Here is a 10,534-nt window from a genome sequence, read left to right on the forward strand (position 1 = left end):
GGCCATTCACCCACCTGGTCGCTCCACCTCTACCCTGAGGCCAGCCTTATCAAGTTCACTGTCACATCTGATGCCCTAAGCCATCTAATCTCCCTGGGGTAAACCCTTCTCCACCTGGCAGGCCAGCCTCCTCACTCCCCTTCACCCTCCTCCCCACCCCACCTCCACACTTCACTGTCCTTCCTTAGCACCACTGCTCAGGTTCCTCCCCTGCCTGGACCACCTCAGTCTCCTACCCAAGTCCCATCTAGCCTTCGAGGCCTAGCTGAGGCCCCCCCCCCCTGCTGTGGGGAGGGGGGCTTTCCCAATAACTTGAGATGAGCTCTGGTCCCTGGACTCACATACACTCAGCGCTTAACCCGGTGGTTGTACATGCACCTGCACCTTCCTTCACTGTTCACCCTACTCTGTGCTGCATCCAGGTGGGGGGCGGGGGTGGCAAGAAAGGGAAGAGGGGAGGAGGGAGTGGAGAGGGAAGGGAGAGGAGGGGTGGGGAAGGGGAGAGACCTAAAGTTTGTGCATTAGGTCTAAAGGCCGGGAGCCCTCAGTTCTGTGCCCAGTATAAGAATGGCCAACTTCACGGGTCCAAACATTTGAGGCTTTTATGTGTACTCAGCTGGGACCACCAATGCGTCAGAGCCCCTCTCCTCTGCCTCTGCTTACCTTGCGCCCCAGCCCCCCTTGCCCTTTGGCCACAATGCCCCTTCCCTTCCCTGTGAGAATTGCCCCGGTGGGTTCATAGATGTGGGATTTCACTAGGCTAAAAACTCACCTGGGGAACCCTTGTCCCAGATCCCACCAACCCTCTTTCTTTCCTTCACTTGGGGACACTCATATAAAGGTGTGTGCACCTTATAAGAGCTTGGACAGGTGCTGTCCCTTGTGTTCTGGGCAGTGCAGGAAGGCAGGATGGAGTGTTCCATTTCTCACCTAAACCCGCTGCATCTCCGCGTGCCTCAGCCCTGTGCTGATCCTCTGGCCCTTGGGATTTTGAAGGTGATAGAAACCTGTACCCCAGCCAGAATGTTTTTTTCCCCTTTCTCCTTAGAATGAAAGCATAAGTTATCTCCCTTGTGGTAATCAAATTCAACTGAAATCATAATCTGTACATTCTCTAGGTAAGAAAGGAGCCACTGGATGTTGGGTGCGACTCTTGCCGTGGCTCTGGTTCATAAAGACAGGCAACAGCCTGGTCTGGAGAGAGGCAGCTGTCACCACCGACACTCCAAGCCGCACGGCCACCTCCTCAGCTGCCCCAGGTCATGTGGTCCTCGCCAGTCCTGACGGTGTTTCTTTTGACTATTGGTCCTCTGCTTAGTTCATGACTGTGTCGTCATTCAACTCCCCAAACCTGCCTTGATTGGCCTCCTCTCCTGAGGATAAGGGATGCACAGGCTGGGGCAGGTGGAGGGAAAGGAGAGAGACTTACGGACGTAGAGGGATAAGCTTCCGTCACAGCAGGCAGTGTAAGGGAGAGCCAGGGAGATGGAGAAAGGAGTTCATTCTGGAGGTGTGGGGCGGTCGACCTCTACCTCTTGGGCTGGGTAGGAGATGAAGTTTTAGGGGAGTTCATCATATCTGTTCCCTTTACTTTCCCGAGAACCCATGGTATGGTTTCATTGCATGATTTGAAAGGTTAGATAGCGGCTTTGAATTGCCAGTGTGGCCCACGTACGTCCTGGAGGCTAAGGAAACTGGCATTGGCAGTAGAGGCTGGCCACATCTCAGCTTCTCCTTTCCCTGCCCAGGCCACCTGGCAAGGGCTTGCGAACTCTCAAGATGCCCCTCAAGGGTTCTTCTGGGTCCTAGGGAGTCTCCTGCACAAGCTGGGTGAGAAGGAGGTGGCCCAGAGGAGCCGGGCTCTCCCAAGAAGCACACTCCAGGGCTCTGTTGCACCGCTGACAAACCCCTCCGCACCACCCCTGTTCGGCTGCAAATTTTAGGCAGTTCAGGCTTCATGAGTCGGTGGACAGGGGCTGTCAAGTCAGTCTGTCTGGGTTAAGTGGCCTGGTCACTTAGCAGTTGGTGGTGATGATGATCGGGTTTCCTTGTCAATAAAAAGAAGTACTAATCCCTACCTCCTAGTTTTCTGGAGAGGGATTAATGCAGTGATATATGCCGAAACATACTGGTGCTAAGTCGATCTTGATTTCCCCCGCTTCCAAACACTTCTGCCCACCTCCGTTCCATGCTACCTTCCTAAAAAGGACGTAGTGATACCTGGACATGGAAGGGAAAGGAGGAAGGTGTGTGTCCATGTCAACCACAGCGTCCTCCAGATTAGGCATTAAAGCATTTATTACTCTTTTCATTGAGCTGTGTGTAGGAATCGGAATTTTTAAAAGTTAAGAAATGTTTCACACGTAACAAAAGGAAACGGAACCGATAGGCAAAACTGTTTAGTGAAACAGGCCCGAATAGCTCAGAATCGGCATCGGAGGCTTTCATCTGTCCTCTGTAGTGTGGGTAGGACAGAGAGCTTCTGGTTCGGCCAGGGACGGGGAAGGGTTACCATCTTGTAAAGGAAGGTGGCCATCTTGGAAATGGGAGGCGGTAGGACCCAGGCTTGTGCCCTTGTTTCTTTCTGTGGGAAGCCAGAGTGGGAGAGCCTGAAAGACCTCCCTCTACGTCCTTGGCACCCCCAGATCAGTGAGTCTTTGTTTTTAGGGACTTCTTGTGCTCTTTCACTATGGAGCCAATCCACTCCATGGTCTTTTGCTTTGCTTCCTCCCAGCTGAAGACTGGCTCATACCCCAGGTCCCGCTGAGCTTTCTTATAGGAGAAGGTAAACACGCTATTTAACAATGTCACCAGGTGGCGGTTAAAGGGGGGTTGGTATTTGTAAATTGGACTGAGTAGGAAGCTCACTATTTCCAGCAGGAAGGCAAGCCAGTACTCCAGAAATAGAGGAAGGCTCATTCTGGACTCAAGGGAGAAGCCCCATTCTTTGCTCAAACTGTAATTGAGGTTATCATAGCTTTGGTGAGGTGTGTCATCTGAGATATAATAGAACTGTCCTCCAACTCTGGGGGCCTTCTTGGGGTCCTGTAGGGCCCTCGAGGCCAGAATGTGAGCCCAGGCCACGTTGCCTACATAGACAGGGTTGACTATGGAGAATTTGCTGCTCTGTTTGATGATCCCATTGTTCTTCAGGGCCTTGTATATATGGTTATAAAGGAATATGCTTCCTTCCCCGTAGATATACATGGGCCTTAAGGCACAAGTGTGCAAGGTGCCACCATTTTTAAGAGCCCACCCATTAGCAGCCAGCACAGCTTTCTCCGCAAGTTTTTTGCTGCATGGATACGAAGAGGACCATGTGGATTCGAGATGTTCGTCTTCGTGGCCGTTCTGGATGATCTCCCTGTAGGAGTTGGGCCCAGCCACCTCTATGGTGCTGGTATAGATGAAGTTTGGCACACTCGCCTGGACACAGGCTTCCAAAAGGAGCTGGGTACCTGCCCATGGGGAACATGCAGTCAGTGTCAACAAATAACTCACAGGGCCAGCCATGCCCACGGACCATGTCCACCCCCTAACCCACAAGTGAGGTAGTTATTGTAGATCAGGAGTGTACTCCTCTGTGTCTCTGGCTAAGATCTGACTATGCTATGGCCATAGATAAAATGCAAAACTGCAAAAATGAAAACAAACCAACATTTGGGTTCTGGAGAGCAAGAATTTGTAGGCTTTTGGATTTCCTGGACCTGTGTGTGTACTTTTAATTTTGGAAAAGGACAGAGGGTTGCCATTTTATGTTTTGTTGAGTAAAGACATTACAAAAATGATCACTTATCCCTCCCACTTCATTAAAAACAGGTTATTTTAAGTATAACGTTATTAGGAGGCCATACTCTCAGAATATGGACTAGAATTTTACCTAATCCTGACTGAGTAATCCTTACAAAGGCCACTCCTAATTCTGGCTGTGACTTCTTTGACCCAGGTCTGAAAAGCGGACGTGATAAACCTTCCTTTTCCTTGGCATTCCTGAGCCGGCACCGGCTCTCTCTGGGCAGCCTGGTGGAGAACGGGAAAGAGGAGTGTGCCCTCTGCTGGTTAATACCTATACCAGGAGGATCTTGCAGAATCCCTCTGGCTGGGGGAGGTGACGCAGGCATCATTCCCATAAGGAAGGAATTTCCCTGGCAAAGCATCGTTTTTCTTTTCCTTCCTTCCTTCCTTCCTTCCTTCCTTCCTTCCTTCCTTCCTTTTCGTTCTTTCGTTCTTTCGTTCTTTCTTTCTTTCTATTAAAAAAATACCCTTCAAGGTCTTTGTGCAATTTGATTTTCTAGAGAGACAGCCTTATTTAAAAAAAAAAATCAAATCTAGAGGCTGAGAGAATTACAGGCTAATTTATCTGCAAAGGGGGAAATGACCATTCCTATGAAGTATTTTCTAAACCTGGGAGTGACATTGGTTTTAATTCACTGATACTGCTAACACTTGTCAGTGATTTCAAATCCCCTCTTGTTGTGAGCCCTGGAGAGCAGGAGTTAGGAGAGAGGGGCTAAAAAGGAAAAGTTGGGTAATATAGCACCCTCCTTGCAGCGTGGGAGTGGTGAGGGTGTGGCTAAGTAGAAATGAGAAAGGGTCTTTTTTGAGATTGTGCTTCTTTAGGCTGGAGATCCTAAAGCCATGAGTTGCTTTAGAAAAGGAGCCTCTGAGTAGACTAATGACTAACTTTGTAGAGCAGGGCATAGAAGCCAGATAGGATTGGGGATTGGAGTGCTCTGGTCCTAGAGGAACTGCATCCAGGGATCGGAAGGATAACATCACGTGCCAGGCTAATAAGGGATTTACACTAATCCCTTAAACAAATGTGTCTGGATCTAAAGTCGATTGGAAAGCCGTAAATCAGAAAGAGCCACCAGCCAGGCATTTAAGGGCTGAGGATCTAAGAAGGGTGTACTTTGTGCACCTGGCTAGAAACTACCTTTTAATAGGAGACCCAGCAGTGAGCTGAAGAAGTACTATTATGGATAAGGGAAGGCTGGTACCATTAAGAAATATCATGGGAAGGCCAGTGCTGGGTAATTCTGTCCTGTCAGACTGCTGTGAACTTGCTTTGCTAGGTCTCTTGAGAGGAATCCTTCTCTGAGGTAAGCAGGAAGGTGCTAGGTATTCTCATTATGCTTGGCGATCCTGCACAGGAGTCCTGCCTGAAGGAAACTGGCCCAGAGCTACGGCCCATCGCTCATAACGGACATGGGGGCTCTTCATATCACAGAGCTCTTTGGTCTCGGCCTCACTGGGTGACCGCCAACTTAGAGGCACACAGAAGGGCTGAAATGATGACCAGGGAGGCACTTGTAAGGTCTGATTCTAGCCCAGGGGAGGTAGGAGGTGGTTGGATAGCAAGAGTTTAAGGTCGGAATGGAGTCGATGTTTGAGTAGAGCTACAGTAAGAAGAGCTTGTGTGGCCTTTGGAGACACACAGGTGTGAGTGTAAATTCTAGCTCTCCTACTCAGGGGGACTTGACAAGTTACTTAGCCCTTCTCAGCCCTGGTTTCCTCATCTAAAAACTGGGGATAACAGCCTTGCATCTCTCAGTGGTGATAAGAAAAAGCAGTTGGCACGGGCTCAGCAGGTGCTCAGGGATGGGCGCTTCCCCTCCCCTCCTGTTCTGTTTTCTGAGCCTCACTTGCCCACATCATCCCATATCCTCCCTGGGGTACTGTACCCTTCAGATTGACATTCATGATGGTTTCTCGGTGAACAACATCCATGAAGTCAATGATACAGGCGGTGTGGATGATGACTGAGGTGTCCTGGCAGGCCTTCTTCAAGCACTGTTCATCCAGAATGTCTCCTTCCAGAATGGTCAGCTTGATCTTGCTCTGGAGCTCTGGGTGAACATGAGTCAGGTCATTGGAAGTCTTTTGGGATCTGGAAGTTTCCTGATACAGGTGGCATTTACCCAGGTCTCAAGGACAGGTACATTGAGGGGAGAGTGGGGATAGGGGGCAAATCCACAGAAGGAACAAGTAAACAAAGGCACAGAAATCAGGATGTGTAACATTTATTGGGATAGAGCAAACATCTGTTTCCACCCCATTTTATTCCAAAAAAAAAAAAAAAAGGAATTTGAGCAGTGAGGGATCAACTGCACCTGGGACAAAAATTATTAAAGTGATTCATGGGAAATTCATAAAATTCATTAAGGAGAGTAGGGTGATTATGAAGAATGGATTTATATCCGCTCCTCCTCTTATGAGGAAAGAATTGGAATTTAATTCTGTAGGGAATAAGGAATCATGCACGGGTTTGGAACAAGAAGAGAAAGAAGCCAACAGAGTGGTGGTGTAGGAAGGTAACCCCGGCTGCGGTATATAAAATGGATTGGTGTGGTACATCTAAAAGAGAGCAGGGCATTCGAGAGATGAATCAGAATGTCTGCACCAAACTTCAGATGAGACGGACTGGAACCAGGGCTCCCACAGAGGGAGTAGGGTCAGGGAGAGATAGGCAGGGTTGACTTTCCAGACCTTACCCAGACAGGTCCTGGTTCTTATTGGAGATAGGCTAAGAGGAAGAGGTTTTGTTAGAGTCAATGTTAGCCTGAGTATTTCCTGCTTGGGTGACCAGGATAGTGGAGCCATTGACAGGGAACGCTTTGTCAGATATCATCTAAAGCAGGTATCATTGCTGCAAATGACTCAGCTGCCAAGGAACTAGCATTCTGACCATCTAGCCAAGGGCAATGGATAAACCCATGGGATAAACATGGCACTGCATATAGTTTGGGTAAATTGCCCACATTTACTTTGTGCTTTCTCCTTTGTACACAACTTGTACAGTTGTCTGGTTTTTTCCTTCACAGCTATCTCATGACAAAGATACTCTGATTTCCACTATACAGGCAAGGAAACTGAGGCTGAGGCAGGTTAAGGGGCAGGTCTAAGTCACACTTCTAGTGAAGACTCAAGCCTGCCCGCTGCCTTCAAGCTTTGCTCTCTTCCCCCTGTCACCCAAATGCAGGATTAGCACTTTTTTTTTCCTGAGGCAGATTAAGGATAAGTCTATGTATATACATATGTGTGTATGTGTGTATTTAAAGGATAAGGCAACTTAACTGAAATTGGCAATGGAGACCAGAGAACAGTGAGAGAGAGAAATTCAGAGTGAAAAACTCAGGGCTGAGAAATTTCCTTCCTGGGTTACAACTTGGAGGAACCATCTGCTCTGCTTAAGCCTCTGCCAAATTTGCTCTGCGACACCTCCTTCCCTTTTCAGGCAACTCCAAGACTCCCCGAAGAGGAAGAAAGCAGAGGAAAAGCTGCTGGTGATCAGTGGGAATTTTGTGTCTCCACTTCTGCCTTTCCCCCTCCTTTCCTCTGCCTCTTCTTTGCTGCTGACTTCCACAGGCTGGCTCCGAGGAATTGACAAGTTGAGGGGGGAGAGGCCCAAAGCCAGAAGAAAGGGCTCTTACCCTATTAGCTTGGAGGGGCGCAGAGACACCAGCAGAGGGCGCTGCGGCCGTGTTGGTGGGAGCGGCACAGCTCGCGCCCTCTCCGAGGCTCTGTGAACTTGAGAAGTATTTTGCTAGACTGAAAAGACAGTTGCTTATGCGGTGCGGGCTGCGCTGTAGGGAGACCTAAGAGAAGCTACTAGACAAACTAGTGGTTAAAAGCACAGCCGCTGAAGCTAGACCTTCTGGGTTCAGTTTCAGCTTTGCTATTTTTCAGCTGTGGGACCCTAACACCTTAGCCTTGGCTGTGTATGGGCTGAATGTTGGTGTCCTCCCACATTCAAGCGTTGAGATCCTAATGCCACCGCGATGGTATTAGGAGATAGGGCCTTCGGAAGGCGATCGGGTCATGGGGGTTTAACCCTTATGAATGGGATCAGTATTCTGATAAAAGATCCCAGAGAGAGATCCCTCCCCCTTTGTACGATGTGATAACATGGCAAGATGGCACAGGCTATGAGCCAGGAAGAGAGCTCCCACCAGAACATGACCCTGCTTTGCTCTTGGGCTTCTAGCCCCCGGAATTGTGAGAAATAAATTGGGTTTAAGCCACCCGGCCTATGGTGTATTGTTATAGCAGCCTTGACAGGACAAAGATGCCTTTCTGTGCCTGCTTTCCCATCTTTTTTTTTTTTTTTTTAAGCTTATTTATTTCTTCTGAGAGAGACAGAGACAGCGCAAGTGGGGGAGAAGCAGAGAGAGAGGGAGAGAGAGAGACAGTCCCAAGAAGGCTCTGTGCTGGCAGCACAGAGTCCAAGGCGGAGGCTCAAACCCATGAAACTGTGGGATCATGACCTGAGTTAAAACCAGAGTCGGAAGCTCAACTGACCGAGCCACCCAGGCGGCCCTGCCTTCTCATCTCTAAAAAGAGGAGGACGATATTACCTATCCCACAGGGATGTCATGAGGAGCAAACTAGCTGGCACATGTAGCACACCGAGCACAGGGCCTGGCACGGAAAAACCACTGTAAATCTTCTCCCCTGTGATCTTGACAGAGGCCCCGGCCCGTCTCTGACACCACGTGACTTGTCACCCTGGGAGACTGCTTCTCTAGGTTAAACGACTCCTGTTTGGGGCATCAGCTGTCAGACCGTAAGTATTGCTGAGACATAAGAGTTACACCCAGTCGATGTTGGTCATGTATGTTCCTGTGTGTTCACCAGAGACACCATTGCGGCAGAAGGTAGAGGAAATAGGACATTTGAGACATTCAGAGCACAGGAAAGACAAGGAGAGTGACGGGCACTGTCTGGGAGGGCGGGGAGGGGGGAAAGGGGCCTCTGCGATGAGGCTCTACTCTGAGCCCTGCCTCCCATTAATCAGAGGGCCTCGGTAAGTTGCTTTACCTTTACCTCGATTTCCTCATCGTCCTGTGGGGTGAGACCCCTTTCCTACCTTCCTCTCAGGGTTGTTTTGAGGATCTGGAGGGGTGAAATAGGTCTTATAAATCTAGCTTTTGCATTTGCTCCAGGGTCAGCAATCTGGGAAAAGAGCAGAGCAGTGAGGTTGTCCAGCAAATGCTGCAGCCACTTTTCTCGTGGTGATGAGTGGAGACAAAAGGTAAAAAGAGATGTTCAGGGAATCCACAAGAGGAATCCGCACTCTGTCTCTGGCTTCATCGTTGCACGCTGTGTGTCCTCCCTACCTCTCTCCCTCTCTGTCTCTCTGTGTCTCTGTCTGTCTGTCTGTCTCTCTCTCTCTCTCACATACACACACACACACACACACTCAGCTTCACCTTCACTTCCTTTTATTTCACCTTCACTGGCAATGCTAAATGAAGCCACAGAAGGACCAGGACAATCAAGAGGCATGGGGACCCACTGCTGGAGTCTCTGGGTTAATGGTGCTCGTTTGCCCTTTGCAGATGCTGCAAAGTCTGAAATCTTCAGAACATTAAAGAGTTGTTGACAAGGGAGAGAAATGATACATGATTTTATAAATGAGAAGAAAAGAGACCTAGAGGCCAAAGTGGCTGACCTACGGTCATTCCTCTCCAGTTCTGGATCAGAGTCAGACCCAGTCTCCTGATAGCCTTGTATCTCTTACACTACACCACTTGTGTTTTCCTTTCCGATGACTTTGGACCCGGGATTAGCCTTGATTTAGCTACCACTTTCCTTGATTTGCTAGACAACCACCCTCTCCCCACACGTACCCAGGGGTTAAGATGGAGCTACCCACCCATGAACCCAAGTTCACTTACTAGAAAATTCCTCCCGCAATTCTGGGCTGAAGACTTTGTCCAGTGCCCGGATCTCCTGTAGGTCCTTCTCCTCCACCAACAAACGCACGATTCTCTGACCCAGAAACCCTGCTGCCCCTGTCACAAGGCAGATCCACCCAGCCATGGTCAAACCGGGGTATCAAGAAGCACTCTCCAGGAATCAGAAACACTGGGGAGCAGATTAGATTACAGCGTGATCCTGGAGAAGGCCAGAAAGAGAGATCAAGTAGTTACAGGTTTACAAAAAAAATTTTGTTCCCTCCACTTTATTTCTGCAAAACGCCCATGCCCGGGAATAGTTGAAAGAAAATGAGAAAGCTCTAACCTGTTAGATGGTTGGAAGCCAGTTGAAAGAGCCTGGGTTCTGGTCCCCTTATGTCCCAAAGGCAGGATTGGAGTTTTATGCACTCTTGTTTCTGGCTCAGCCTGTTCACCTTGAACTCTTACCACATACCCATTGCTCATGCCTCCTGCAGGGTCCCTCCTCCCTAAAAAGTGCTGACCTTTAACATAGCTCTCATTCTTCCAAGGCACAGGAATCAGGCTTCAGGGCCACGGTGTGATAAAGGCTGGGTCCTCCCTGTAACAAGACATCCGGTGGTCCATGCCAGCTGTCTGGGATGCACAATCTGTGGATTTAAATGAAGAGAAGAAATCTGCCAGCACAATGGCAATTTTTGCCTTGTGCAGCAAATACATCTGGGGAGAAAATCTACTATAGTCCATTATCTCCTCTCTCAGAGTGCCATTTGAAATGTTACTGTCTTGTAAAGTGTAGACATTTGCATTTGGTGGCAGCTCCAGACACCGAGTTGTATGGGAAATGACTTTCT

The 10,534-nt window shown here is 49.1% G+C and overlaps 1 protein-coding gene across 1 annotated transcript; it reads right to left on the reverse strand.

The window, feature by feature from the left end:
- Window positions 1-2,280: 2,280 nt before the first annotated feature.
- Window positions 2,281-10,080, reverse strand: LOC124514119 (3 beta-hydroxysteroid dehydrogenase/Delta 5-->4-isomerase). The gene is made up of 4 exons (XM_047082177.1): window positions 10,027-10,080; window positions 9,681-9,900; window positions 5,685-5,849; window positions 2,281-3,458 (listed from the first exon to the last, which is right to left on the reverse strand). The coding sequence occupies exons 2-4, from the start codon at window positions 9,823-9,825 to the stop codon at window positions 2,647-2,649; spliced, it is 1,122 nt and encodes a 373-aa protein (XP_046938133.1). The 5' UTR covers window positions 9,826-9,900; window positions 10,027-10,080; the 3' UTR covers window positions 2,281-2,646.
- Between the last annotated feature and the right edge of the window lie 454 nt (window positions 10,081-10,534).

The sequence above is a fragment of the Lynx rufus genome, unplaced genomic scaffold (genome assembly GCF_022079265.1).
Source record: "Lynx rufus isolate CCGP_SWC_20201006 ecotype Redwood Valley unplaced genomic scaffold, mLynRuf1.p SCAF_2, whole genome shotgun sequence".
Lineage (NCBI taxonomy): Eukaryota > Metazoa > Chordata > Mammalia > Carnivora > Felidae > Lynx > Lynx rufus.